The 14,489-nt window shown below is 43.1% G+C and overlaps 1 protein-coding gene across 1 annotated transcript in view; it reads left to right on the top strand.

Annotated features, from left to right (window-relative positions):
- SLC3A1 (solute carrier family 3 member 1) overlaps window positions 1–14,489 on the top strand; it is a 46,133-nt gene that overhangs the window by 23,530 nt on the left and 8,114 nt on the right. Inside the window, exons 6-8 of the mRNA XM_035001657.1 lie at window positions 8,752–8,871; window positions 10,276–10,400; window positions 11,798–11,993. Coding sequence (XP_034857548.1) covers window positions 8,752–8,871; window positions 10,276–10,400; window positions 11,798–11,993 — 441 coding nt within the window. The remainder of the gene's footprint in view (window positions 1–8,751; window positions 8,872–10,275; window positions 10,401–11,797; window positions 11,994–14,489) is intronic.

Raw genomic sequence — 14,489 nt, 5'->3', positions numbered from 1 at the left:
ATCCCAGGACCCAGGCGCCCCCATAGTTTATTTTTTTATATCTTTGCTGGAGAAATGTCTGTTTGGATCCTTTGCCCATTTAAAAACTGTGTTATCTCTTTTTTTATTGTTGGTTGTGAGTTGGATACATGGATACATGACTTGCAACTTTCTCCCATTCTGTTTACTTTCCAACGGCGTCCCTTAAAGCACAAGTTTTAAACTGTTGTCCAATTTATGTTTTTCCTTTGTTGTTTGTGCTTTTAGTGTCATTTGAAAACCATTGCCTAACCCAAGGTCCTGAAGATTTTCTTCTATGTTTTCTTCTCTGAGTTTTATAGTGGTAACTTTTACATTTTAGGTTTCTGATCCATTTTTTATTACCTTTTATATATAATGGTGTGAGGAGGTCCAACTTAATTCTTTGGCATGTGGCTATCCAATTATGTGTGGGGTTTTTTTTTTAAAGATTTTATTTATTTATGTGTCAGAGAGACTGAAATTGAGAGAATGAGTGGGAGGAGGGGCAGAGGGAGAAGCAGACCCCCCACGGAGCAGGGACCCTGACGAGGGTCTTGATCCCTGGACCCTGAGATCATAACCTGAGCCGAAGGCAGACGCTTACTCGACTGAGCCACCCAGGCGCCCCAGTTATGTGTGTTTTATTTTATTTTATTTATTTATTTTTAAAGATTTTATTTTTAAAGATTTTATTTATTTGACAGAGACAGCAAGAGAGGGAGCACAAGCAGGGGGAGTGGGAGAGGGAGAAGCAGGCTTCCTGCTGAGCAGGGAGCCCTATGGGGGGCTCGAGCCCAGGACCCTGGGATCATGACCTGAGCCGAAGGCAGACGCTTAACGACTGAGCCACCCAGGCGCCCCAGTTATGTGTGTTCTAAAAAGATTATTACTGGGGCGCCTGGGTGGCACAGTCAGTTGAGTGTCGACTCTTGTTTTTTTCTGGGGCTTGTGCTTACGTTCTCTCTCTCTTTCAAATAAATAAAATCTTAAAAAAGAATAGGGGCGCCTGGATGGCTCAGTTGGTTTAGCATCTAATTCTTGATTTCGGTTCAGGTCATGATCTCAGCGTCCTAGGATGGAGCCCTGTGGCAGGCTTCGCACTCAGCGAGGAATCTGCTTGAGGATTCTCTTTCTCCTCTCCCTCTGTCCCCTCCTCCCACCCCCCTACCTGTAAAATAAATAAATAAATAAATAAAATCTTTTTAGAAAAAAAAAAAAGATTATTCTTTCCCCATTGATCTGTCTTGGAACCCTTTTGAAAATCAGTTGGCCATAAATGTCAGGGTTTGTTTCTAGACTCAGTTTTGCTCTATTGATCTGTAAGTCTGTTCTTGTGCCAACACCACAGTGTCTGGATTAGTGTAGCTTTATAGGAAGTTTTGAAATTGGGAAGTGTGAGTCCCAGAACTTTATTCTCCTTCAAGATGGTTTGGCTATTTTGGATACTTACATTTCTTTCTTTATTTCTTTTGGTGATCAAATATTATTATTATTTGTTGACATACAATATTATATTCATTTCAGGTATACAACATAGTGACCTGACGGTTCTGTACATTACTCAGTGCTCCCCACAATAAATGTAGTCACCATCTGTCACCATACAATGTTATCCGAATACAACGACTGTATTCCCCGTGCTGCACTTTTCATCTCTGTGACTTGTTTTGTAACTGGAAGTTTGTGCCCCTTAGTCCCCTTTATCTATTTCACCCATCTCCGCATCCACCTCCCCTCTGGAAACCACCAGTTTGTTTTCTGTATTTAAGAGTCTGTTTTCTGTTTATTTGTTTTGTTTCTTAATTCCACATCTAAGTGAAATTAGATGGTATTTGTCTTTCTCTGTCTATTTCACTTAGCATAATACCTGCTAGGTCCATCCATACCATGCAAATGGCAAGATCACATTCTTTTTTATGGCTGAGTAATATTCCAGTGTGTGTGTGTGTGTGTGTGTGTGTGTGTCTGTGTGTGGACACCACATCTTTATGGATTCATCTATCGATAGACACTTGGGCTGCTCTCATATCTTGGCTGTTGTGAATAATCCTGCAATAAACATAGGGATGCATGTATCTTTTTGATAGTGCTTTCATTTTGGGTAAATATCCAGTAGTGGAGTTATTGGATCATATACATTTATGAATTTTAGGACCAGCTTGTCAATTTCTGCAAAGAAGCCTGCTGCTGGGATTTGAGTAGGGATTGCACTGAATCTGGGCATCAGTTTGGGGGAGTATTGCTACTTTAACAATATTGTCTTTTGATCCAGGACCACAGGATGTCTTGCCACTTGTTTAGGTCTTTGGTTTCTTTCAACACTGTATTGTAGTTTTCAGGGTACAAGTCTTGCATGTCTTTTGTTAAATATATTCCTGTAGACTCCTTAGTTTTAAGGCTGTTTTTACTATACATGTTTGATGTTTCTCAGAATTTAGATGAATTGCTTTGGGATCTGTTCTAGAAGTAGGCACCTTGTCAGGGCAACCTTGTCTCATTGGGGTTGGGGAGTGGTGGAGGGTGATAGACACAGTTACTAACTAGGGGTTGGTTTTAAATGTCTTTGGTGGAGTGTGGACTCTTTTCTCCCTCACCAAAGATCATTTACACACCCTGACCTGCACCTCCCCCCTGACCTGCCCTCACACACTTCTTGGGCATTAACTTTGTGCCAAATGCTCTACCCAGATCATCTCATTTAATGCTCAGACCACACCTAACTTAGGAGATAGCAGGACCATTTTACAGAGAAGGAAGCTGAGGCTTAAAGGGGGAAAGCCACCCCCCTGCAGAGTGACAGCAGGATTCAAACCCAGAGTCCACGCTCTTACCCACAAGACCACTTCTTTTTTTTTTTTTTAAAGATTTTATTTATTTATTTGAGAGAGAGAGAATGAGAGAGAGCACATGAGAAGGGGGGAGGGCCAGAGGGAGAAGCAGACTCCCTGCCGAGCAGGGAGCCCGATGCGGGACTCGATCCAGGGACTCCAGGATCATGACCTGAGCCGAAGGCAGCCGCTTAACCAACTGAGCCACCCAGGCGTCCCTTCCTACACAGTCTTTTCAAGGGGGTTCAGTTGGAAATTCATAAATGTGCGTATAATCCAGTTGGTTTATCAGCCAGTGGATTTCTCCAGGCTCCTTGTGGCGACAGTGATGGATTGTCTGGAGATGTTCAGACGAGAGTGATAAATTTTGGCAAAATGTGCCAGCCAATACACTAATTATTATTTTGACTAATCCACCTGTTCTGGAGTGTGTGAACAGGAGCCTTATTTACTAGTTTCAACAGGATGAGTTTCCTCCTGGGATGAATCATTAGTGCCTCCAGTTGAAGGTTGGACATTTTGGCAAGGCTGGTATAGATTTGTTATTAGAAGTAAATAAGAAGGGGCGCCTGGGTGGCTCGGTCGTTAAGCATCTGCCTTTGGCTCAGGTCATGGTCCCAGGGTCCTGGGATCGAGCCCCGCATCGGGCTCCCTGCTCCACGGGAAGCCTGCTTCTCCCTCTCCCACTCCCCCTGCTTGTGTTCCCTCTCTTGCTGTGTCTCTCTCTGTCAAATAAATAAATAAAATCTTTAAAAAAAGAAAAAAAAAAAAAGAAGTTAAATAAGAAGGGCCGAGAAGCTGTAAGGGAAGGCTCTTTGCTCCTGAAAAGGCTTTTTGCATGAAGGGGACTTTCCAACACCCTTCTACCCCCCACTAGCTCTTATCCCTGCAGGAGAGCTAAGCAGGTTAATAATTTGCAACCCAGAGAGTTTGTGGTGGGGGAGGCATTTGGAATGACTCCTGCTTGCATACCAGTTTGTACTCATGGAGACTTCTTGCTCCTGGCTCCCATCAGATTTCAGATTATCTGCACAGTGGGAGGCTGGAATGCAGGGGACACACAGCACAGAGCACCCTCCTCTCTGTACTCCCCCTTGCAGTGGCCTTCAGGGGAGTTGGCTCTGCCCTGAATCTCTCAGGGCTTGAATGTGTTTACCTAGAGAATTCTAGAAGCCTTCTTGGAGAAGGTGGGGGCTTACGTTTGTATAGTATTTTGTAATCACTTTGGTTTTTACTTGCCCTCAAATCCCTTATTTGACAAATGAAGGAACTGAAGTCCAGAGAAGAGAAGTGACCAATTGGGTTAGCAGGAAAAAGACTCCAGATAGCCCAGCCTTCTGCCGGAACTGTGTCCGTGTGACCCTGATCCCGCCATGTGGAAATGTTGAGCCCTGGAGTGTGGGATCCTGGGGAGTTAGTTTGTTCATAGCAGCTGGGGACAGGGAGCCCAGTTGCCCCCCCCACCACCCCTCAACCTCGTGGCTTAAGATGGAATCCAGGCTGTAAATGTCAACTCTGCTCCTACTGAGCACAGTGTTGGCAGCTCTATCCATAATAAAATTGACTCACTACCTGCTTAATAAACCAGCTCTGTGCTTGATGATAATCACTGTGCCATTTATTGCATCTCATATATGCCAGGCACTTTAATATAAATCCTTAATTCATTAAACAGTATGTATTAGGTATTGACCCCATGCCAGGGGTATGGTGGTTGGTAAGCTAGACACATGTTGTAGCCATCTTGGGGCTTATATCCCAAGGGGGGAGGTAGACAATGAAATAGACAATTACAGTAAAGTGTACTGAGTGGGCGTGATCGTAGGAGGTAGGAGTACACAGGGCAGGCAGCTAACCTAGACATGAGTGGGAGAGAGCAGGGATGTAATGATACCTAATGGGTAAGTAGGACTGAGCCAAGCGAAGAGGCTTGGGTCAGAGGGTTTCAAGCAGAGGGAAGGCATGGATCATGGCGCACTGGTGGTGCTCGGAGTTGTCCCATATAGCTGGGACATGGTATATGGAGAGGGAGCTAGCTCGATGAGACTACAGGGGGACGAGGCAAGACTGTGGTGAGGATTTGGCTTTACAAGGTTTCAGGGAAATCATTTTCCGTTTGCAGTTTGGAAGCCAATGACTTTGGAGAAGGGGTGGGGCAGGTTTGGAGGAGAAAGCAGAGCAAATGGGTAAGGGTGCCAGACAGTACCAATTCTGACACCGCTACTTACTAACTCTATGACCTTGATCAAGGTACTTCTTCTCCCTGTGCCTCAGATCCCTCATTGGTAAAATAGGGACAGTAAGGGCACACACGTTGTAGGGTTGATTTTAAAGATTTTATTTATTTATTAGAGAGAGAGCATGAGCGGGGGTTGGGACAGAAGGAGAGAGACAAGCAGACTCCCTGCTGAGTGAGGAGCCTGACCCGGGGCTCGACCTCAGGACCCCAAAATCATGACCTGAGCTGAAGGCAGACACTTAACTGACTGAGCCACCCAGGTGACCCAGGAGTAAGTGTTTTAACCTCTATAAGGCATATAAGTCACTGTGTTGTTATTTGAATACTTGTTAAATAATCAATACATGTAGTGATAAATGAGTAAATACTGTTGTGAAATGAAATGAACAGGGAGTGTAAGAGCCCCAAAGAGTGCTAATATTTAAAGGACTGCAGAGTAGACAGAGAAAAGTGGCAAACGAGGAGCAAGTCTCTGGGAGCTAAGGGATATGCGTTTTTCTGGAAGACAAGTTTGGTCAGCACTGTCAAACATCGCAGAGAGATCAGGTAATATCAGGACCCACGTGTGAATGGACTCTAGCTGTAATGCCTTTAGTCCTCACAGAAACTCCGCAAGGTGGGTTAGTGAGGTCAGGCAGCTGGATGGGCAGTGGGGAGATGGGACGGTATCCGGACGGGTCAGAATCCTGAGCTCATGATCCTTCCTCCACGCCCTGCTCCTGGGGGAGTTAGCCAACAATTTTACCAAGATTTCTGAACAGCAGTAGGGTCCGTTTTCTTTCCTTTGCTTATAAACAGGATATAGTTTTCTCTCTGTATTTCTAAAATATCCTACACTTTCTCCTTCCTCCTTGAGATGGACGCCTCAGGGTTTATGTCACTTTCAAGATGATGTCTTATAGATCACCACATGTAAGAGCAAAGCTTTTCTATTTCCCACACTAAGCTTTTTAGGTAAATGGGCCCAGTAACTTCAGTCATCTCACAAGGAAAGGTTTGCCTCAAGCTTTGTGAATTTGGATATTAGTAGTGTTTAATTGATTCCTTTTTTTACTCAGAGCAGTGAGTTAAGGAGAAAAGAATGGAAAGGTGCCCGGTAGAAAAACCAGGACTCTGTGATGTCATGGGAGTTATACCTGAATCGGGGACACAATGTACTGTCCCAAGAGTCCCATGGCGCCTTGGTGGGTCACCCAGACCTGGCAGAACTAGGCTCTGCGCCCATTTCTGCACCCGGCACCCTGGGAGGGCTTAACTGGAGTAAAGAGAGGGTTAACGATTAAGATCTGGAGCTCCCCTTTCTCATCTAGTTGGGAGAATAAATAGCACAAAGCAAATATTTTTTCAAGAGCAAATTTTGGATTATTTGTCATTTACAATGACTCTCAAAAATAACCATCCAGCTTTTACTGTTTTGTCTCTTTAAACAATGGTAGTATCTCTTACTAAAGTAAAAACCCCTGCCGGGGCCAGAAACATTTCCTGGGATACACATTTCTTATTTTTTATGGCTGGGTCAACAGTTAGCAAGGCTATTTCCAAAAGGAATAAGAACCCCACGAAGAAAGCACATTTTTCCCCCCTAGGAAATCGGTGCTCCAAAGCTTAATGTTTATAACGGCATGGCATTTAATGTTTCCCCACATTTTTGTCAGAGGTGGCTTGGGTGGATTACAGCTATTTGTGTCCTGCCCCCACCCTGTCCACCTCCAGTGTTCCCTCAAGTCTAGCGCCACCTGGGGGTGGACCCGGGTTGTGTGGGGGTTAGAAGCTTGTGAGAATTTGGGGCCTTCTTAAAATAGTGTAAAATTAGAGTGTTTATTTAGAATGGAGAAAGAAGGTAGGTAGGAAGGGGCCTGGGTAAGTGAGGGGTCCTGAAGCTTAAAGCTTGGTTAGCTTAATGCTGAGCTGACCTCTGGAGCCAGAGACTGTTCTGCAGGGTACCTTAATATCTGTTGATTTCTCTCTCAACCTCTAACTGATGGCCTGCCCTCACTTCCTGCCATCCAGCTGTGCTGACCTCTAGAGTAAATCCTGCTATTTCACCTTTTTGTACTACCATGTTCCTCTCCTTTAAAGCTTTATCTGGCTGTGATTTAAATGTTTTTGCATTACTATTTGATGTCTACTTGGGGATTCTACATAAATTCAGGAGACCTAGGGCCAGGTCTGTAGTATTTTGCTTATGGTTATAGGGCTTAGCCCATAGTTGGAACACAAATACTTATTGAATGAATGTATTCATAAGAGTAAGGTGTAAGAGTAAGATGCTAGTAAGAACAAATTTGTGGGTTTTGTGTGGGCAGAGCCAGCTTAACGTTATTTGGTTCAGTTGTGTCCATGCTAAGATTGTAAGCAGTCTGTTCTTAGATGTGAGAACACTTTTCAAGCTGTTATTCAAAAATGTCACCTTAGAGGGACTTGACCTCAGCAGTATTAACCCTTGCCCGTAGTCTGTAGAAACTCTTGAGACCCTTGAATTGCAGCACTCTAGAGACCCTATGTTCACATGTAAATAAAAGAAACACTTCAAAGGAAACATGTGATTTTGGGGATAGTCTTCCTTTGGGAGCTATGGCTGTTTCCCTCCATAAATTAGCTACTTAATTCTAGTACTTTGAATTATGGACTGTTTGTTCTAATGTGGTAAGTACATTCCTGTAAAACCTTCCATTTGGCAAGGGATGAGCTGAGGAACGTGGGGAGAGCCACTGTCCCTTTGCAGAAGGGTAGCTTGTAGTTGGTGCTGGAGTAGGACTAGCTGGGAGTGGTGGGGAGCTGAGACCTAAGCCCTTTGCTCTCCAAGGCCACTTGGTCCTCCCACCTGCCCCAATACAGGCCAAGTCAGTCTCTGCCTCTGAGCTAGGCCATCCTGTCCTACAAACAGTCCAGAGTGTTCTTTGTAATCTCACTCCCTGATAAACTCCCACTGGTCAAGGTAGAACTGTAGCTCTTCTTTCTCCGGGTGTGTCTGCCCATGTTAAATTTCTTCTTCTTGGAGCTCCAACACCCTGCAAAGGAATCTCCTTTCATGATGTTGAGCTACATACACCCCACCTTGCATTATTAGGTAACTCTCTCCTGTCTCATGTGTCCCCAACTGTTCTGTAGATGCCCTGAAGCCAGGGGACGTGTACTTTTAGTGTTGTTAACAGTATCAGAACATGTTGGACTTACTCGGGCTTGATATGTACTTTCACTAAGGACCCGATGCTATGTTGGAGGCAAGGGAAACAGAAATGAAAGCTGCAGTCTTTCCTCCTAGAACCTCCCAGTCTGGTGGAAGAACCCCTCACGACCTGATGCTTAGCTATTTTGTTTGGACTGACCTTTAAGGAACTGGGCATGGGGGGAAGGTATGTTTCAGTTTCTCCTGAGTCCTTTCATTGTGGTTTCATTCCTTTCCAGTGACTCTCTAAGTTTTGCAAATGTGCTCATAACATCAATTACAAATATAACATTCTGAATTCAAATTTGAGGAAGTATGGGAGTCCATTAATGCAGTTACGGAGAGTTATTTTAAGACACTGCTATACCTAACAGATAAAAATACACTATGTGAGTGCTGTGCTTGTTTTGTATGTGGAGACGGCCATTTTATGATGGGAAGTCATTACAGACACACACTTTTATTAAACATTATGATGATAATGTAACCAAAGGATTTTGCTTCTTTGTTTTTAGGAAATTATACGGTTCTGGCTCACAAAGGGTGTTGATGGCTTTAGTTTCGATGCTGTTAAATTCCTTCTAGAAGCAGAGCATCTGAGAGATGAAGCCCAAGTGAATAAGACTCAAATACCGGTAAAGTTTTTAAGCACTATTTTTCCCCCCTTTCTGAAAATGTCATCCTGTCTACCTCTCTACAGTCTTGCCTCTTTGTGGTTCCACACCAGTGGTTCTCACCTTTCCCCCCACGTCACACATGAGAAGCAGTATTCAGGACGCCACTGTGCTCTTCCGGTTGACCATCACTCTACAGACACTCTATGTTCAATGGCTAAATAGACAGGAGTCCTAAAATGGGTTTCAAAATAGTAGATTTGTATATTTACACAATGGAATATTATGTATCAGTCAAAATAAATGAATAACAGTGATACACAATATGGGTGAATCTTAGCTGTATGTTTAGTGAAAAAACCCTAAAACAATTATATATAGCATGATGCCCTTTTTATAAAGTAAAATGAAATTGTTAAAAGTGTCTAGCTTTTGTCCTGAGTAACAGATTTATGGGTACTTATTAATCTCATTAAACCAAAGCAATTAACTAAAGAAAGTTGGCAATGCATGGACTAATTACAAGACCGTGTCATGAAACAAAGGCTATTTTTTGGCGGGGTGGTTAGTAAAGCACATTATTTCCAGTAGGAAAAATGAAGGGGGGTGAGGAGTGATGTATTAGTCCCAAAGAGAAGCACTTATCCTTGGGGAAGAAATCTCAAAGTAACCTTGCTAATTATGATGAGATGTTGTAAGAGAGGCGTATGTTTCCAGTTATGACAAATGATGAGAACAATAGGTTTTGTGTGGTATCCAAAAAAAAAACCTAAAGAAAAAGTGATTTCAGGAAGAGACCTAAGATTCCAAAAACTTTTCTTGATCTAGCAAGCAAGTTCACTTATTAAAAAGGGGTCCACTGAATGGATGGCAATGCAGGTTTACACTGTCTAGTCTGTCCATGTTCCAACCCAGTACTTACAACCTTGGCTTGTGTTAGATAGAATCTTTTAACTTTGGATTCTAGATTACTGTAACCCTAGGAAGGCACAGAATAAATATCAGGAAAAATTACTGAAACCCTGGCAAAATGGTTGTTCTTTACCCCTTCTAGCTTTTTATTCTTACTATTACACTTTGGATGGCAATTTTGTGAGTAGATCAAGTATAGGTGTAACATTGAGCTCTGCAAGTTTGCTTTTAAGTGCAGCAGTTAGGAGAATTAAATGTTTGGGAGGAGGATTCTGTTAAATACACTTGTAATTAATGTTGAGATATTCAGCAAAGTTTACTAGATTTACAGTTAATAATAGTCAGGAATGTTATTCTCCAGCCATAAAACCCAGTGAGCATTGAAAATCCTAGGATCATCTTTGAGTATGCCTTGGCTTGAGCCCTTTGAAGAGACAGTCTATATTGGCATAAGGCCAGCTATGGACATCTGACATGCAAAATGATGGCAACCATGCTTTTCTGTCTCCAAAGGACACAGTCACACATTACTGGGAGCTCTACCATGACTTCACCACCACGCAGGTGGGAATGCATGACATTGTCCGGAGCTTCCGGCGGACAATGGACCAATACAGCAGGGAGCCTGGGAGATACAGGTAACCGCAGGGCACACTTCTGTTCTTCAAAGGCGTAGGGTGTGACCTGTAGTTAATCCTTCATAGCCAGGCATTCTCAAGAGGATCAAGCTATTTAACAAACCTCCATGACTACGATGTAGTATAATTTGGTTATGCCAGGGCCTAGTATATTCTTTCATATTGCTTAACTTTGCTGATTTTCAGTTTCTTTTGTAAAATAATGCCCATCACAGTACTTACTTCACAGGAATTTTATGAAAATCCCTTAAAAGGTAGTATATAATCTAAATCTTAGCCATTAACTACTCTATTTTTATTACTATTTGGTCTGTTAAGTGTCCAGTATACAGTATGAATCCAAATGTTTCAGCTAAGCTGCTAGTAGATCACAATGGTTTGCTAACACAGCTTTGGAATCAGATGGACCTAAGGCAGAGTTCTGTGTAACAGCTGTGTGATCTTGGACCGGTTCATGGACACAAGTCCCATTTTCTCATCAGTTAAAAGGTGACAGCGACACCCCTATCAGGGTTTTGTGAAACTGCATGAGATAATGTAGATGAAGCACTTAATTAAAACAGGGACTGACACATAATAAAACACTCAATAAGTAAATCTCTTACTATGTGTATATTGATCACCCAATAGCATTAACAGAAATATTTAAAGAAATTTCTCCTCCTTCAAAGTAGGTCCTCTGATTGCTATCCTCATTCTATAGATGAGGAAGTGGAGACTCTGAACACAAAGGCAGCGGTCACACGGGTAGTTATGGCAGGGATGGGACTGGAACAAACACCTGGGCTCCAGCTACTATGCACTTACCTGAGACAACGTAAAGCCAGCATTGATGTGGGTCATTCAGGCTAATGTGTCTTTCCCTGACAGTGTTTGCTTTTAAGTAATCTCTACTTAAAACCCAACGGGGGCCTTGGACTCATGACCCGGAGATCAAGAATCACGTGCTCTACCAACTGAGCCAGCCTGGCACCCCTAGAGTGTACCCCAATAATAAAGTGAGACTTTACAGGGATTCCTATACAAGAGGGTTCTGGGGAAAACCCCCTCACATGATATGCATACACTGTAGATTCTAAGTGGAGTGACGAGAATAATAAAGTCTTCATGGAAGTTACTGAGCTTTAATCAGATTTAGGAAGAAGAGAATACTGACTGTTCCTTAACTCTTAGACACAGCCTAGTATTAGGCTAGTCCTTGGGTTTATTGTCCATGAGAGATGAGAAATCGTCCAGGTGACCCAACATGCTATTACTTTGGCCATCTGGCTCAATTATGCTTTTCCTGGTGAGCCCAACCAGATATGGTTAATAGTCAAGCAGACTGAAGCAGCTGCAGAATGCTTCCCAGTCTTCTAACAGGCCCTGAGGACACCGCACCTTGCCAATTCTTCCAGGTTCATGGGGACTGAAGCCTATGGAGAGAGCATTGACGGGACCATGATGTACTATGGGCTGCCTTTTATTCAAGAAGCAGATTTTCCCTTCAACAATTATCTCAGTAAGCTAAACACTCTTTCTGGGAACAGTGTGTTTGAGGTTATCACATCCTGGATGGAAAACATGCCAGAAGGAAAATGGCCTAACTGGATGGTAAGTCCTCATGCCTGGGTCAGCACATCTGGTGCTGGTGTGCTTTCCCTTAATCAGCGATTATTCAGTGAGCCATGTCTGTTTGTCCCAGCTTCTGACCAGGTTTTTGTTATTTTTCTTCATTCTTTTCCTTCTGGTTCTCAGACTAATCTCGATTGCTCAGTCTTCAAATTTGCTGATTTCTCTGCCAGTTCAAATCTGTCAAGCCTGTCTAGTGAACTTTTCCTTTCAGTGATCGTTTTTTAACTCTGAAATTTCTTTCTGGTTCTTCTTCATATTCTTTTTATTCATAGTATCTATTTGATGAGACAATGTCCTCACACTTTAAATTCTGTAGTTTTAGTTCTTTGAACGTTAGTAGTTGATTTAAATCTTTGTCCACTAGTCCAATGTTTGGGTTTCTTCAACCACACTTTCTACTGACTGCTTTTTCTCCACCACCCCCCCCAACCCCATTCCCGTTTCTTTGCATGTCTTGCGTTCCTTTTTGTTACCGAAAACTGGGTATTTTAAATAATGTAGTAACGTAGGAAATCCCATTCTCTCCTCCTCCCCAGTGTTGGTTGTTGCTATTTATTTCTTCAGTGACTTTCTTGAATTAATTTTGTAAAATCTGTGTTCTTTGTTGGGTGTGGCCACTTGGTGAGTTAATGATTGGAAAAGATTCCTAAAACGCTTGAACCACTTATTCTCCCAGCCTTTGCTGAAGTGTGTGTACACATGCTTTCAACCCCAACAGGCAGTTTGTAGTTCTACCTTAGTCTTCATTTCCTGCTTGCACAGAGTTTCAAGGTTAGCTAGAGGTGAGAGATTAGAGCCTTCTCAAGTCTTCCCAGGGCATCTGCACAATGTTCTAGATTCCAAGAATCTGTCAGACTCTCAAAGGCCAGTATGGTCACCTCCTCCCCCAAGCTTTTAAGATTTTTGGTCAGTCTCTGCGCAGCCCTAGTTGGTAACACCACCTTGGGCAGGTGTGATGTTAAACAATTGCTGATTGTTACCTGGCAAATATACCTTGGGGATAGGGCATTTCTCTGATAAAGAAAAAAATCCAACTAAAAGTGAGTGCTAGAAAGTCAAATAGTGACAGTTCTCCAAATTGAGCTTTTGGTGAACTCTAAACTTCCTCTGCCCCTCCAGTGGCTCCTGGTTTTCACAGCTACGGAGTTCTCAGACTGTTTTCAAGGCTATCCTGGATCTGAGGGGCATGAGTTGAAGGCCATGTTAAAATGACACAAAGCTTGCTGTTTTCCTTGAATAAATACTTCTTGGGTTGTTGAAAGCCTTTAGCTAGTTTCCAGAGTTCTGAAACAGTGGATTTTTAGTTTTTGCCAGCATTCTCCTTGCTTTTATGGTAGAGATTTTGGAGGTCCTTCCTCTACCATTCACAAGTGCTCCCTGTATTACAGAATTTTATAATGGAGTTTTAGCACTTGTTTTTTCATATACTGGGAGTCTCCAATATCCTAGGTGACTGGGATTTCTGTCCACTGCTGTAACTACCTGTGGAAATATTTCTTGATTTCACTTCTGAAAAGGAAAGTGCTCTAAGAAAGTTTGAGAAACCATAAAGGCTGACTTTTCTGGTCATAAAAATAGAAAAATAGTTTATAATGGTCTATAAAAAGATAATTGTAAAGACAGTTTTAGTAAATCTAAAGAAAAAAAAAGCAAGCCCAACCATATTCTTATTCTCAACCTCCACCCCAATTTTTTATTTATTTGACAGAGACAGAGAGGGAACACAAGCAGGGGGAGTGGGAGAGGAAGCAGGCTTCCCGCTGGGCAGGGTGCCCGATGTGGGGGGGCTCAATCCCAGGACCCCGGGATCATGACCTGAGCCCATGGCAGACGCTTAATGACTTAACCACCCAGGCGCCCTTCCACCCAAGTTCTTAGAGGCTGGTTTTGCATCATACCCTGCCTTGAATAAGTGATGTAGTTTCTCAGAGAGCTTGTTTCATCATTTGCAAAATGGAGATAAATACCTGACAATGGAGGAGGGCAATAAGATGTAATGTAGGTGGTGAAAGTACTTTCTAAAAATTTTTTTTTTATTTTTAAGATTTTATTTAGAGAGAGACAGCCAGAGAGGGAACACAAGCAGGGGGAATGGGAGCGGGAGAAGCAGGCCCCCCACTGAGCAGGGAGCCCAATGTGGGGCTCGATCCCAGGACCCCGGGATCATGACCTGAACCACCCAGGTGCCCTTTTTAAAATAAAGTTTATTTAAGTAATCTTTACATCCAACGTGCAGCTCAAACTCATGACCCCAAGACCAAAGTTGCATGCTCTTGAGTGAGCCAGCCAGGTGCCCCTCCCAGGCTCCCCCCTGCCTTCCCCCCACCCCGTAACACTTTTTTTTTTTTTTAAGATTTTATTTATTTGATAGAGAGAGCACAGCGAGAGAGGGAACACAAGCAGGGGGAGTGAGAGAGGGAGAAGCAGGCTTCCCGCTGAGCAGGGAGCCTGATGCAGGGCTCGATCCCAGGACCC

This window comes from Mirounga leonina, unplaced genomic scaffold (genome assembly GCF_011800145.1).
Source record: "Mirounga leonina isolate KUSES-001 unplaced genomic scaffold, KU_Mleo_1.0 Mir_125, whole genome shotgun sequence".
NCBI lineage: Eukaryota > Metazoa > Chordata > Mammalia > Carnivora > Phocidae > Mirounga > Mirounga leonina.
Note: the sequence above shows the minus strand (reverse complement) of the source record. Positions and strands in the feature narration are given on the sequence as shown.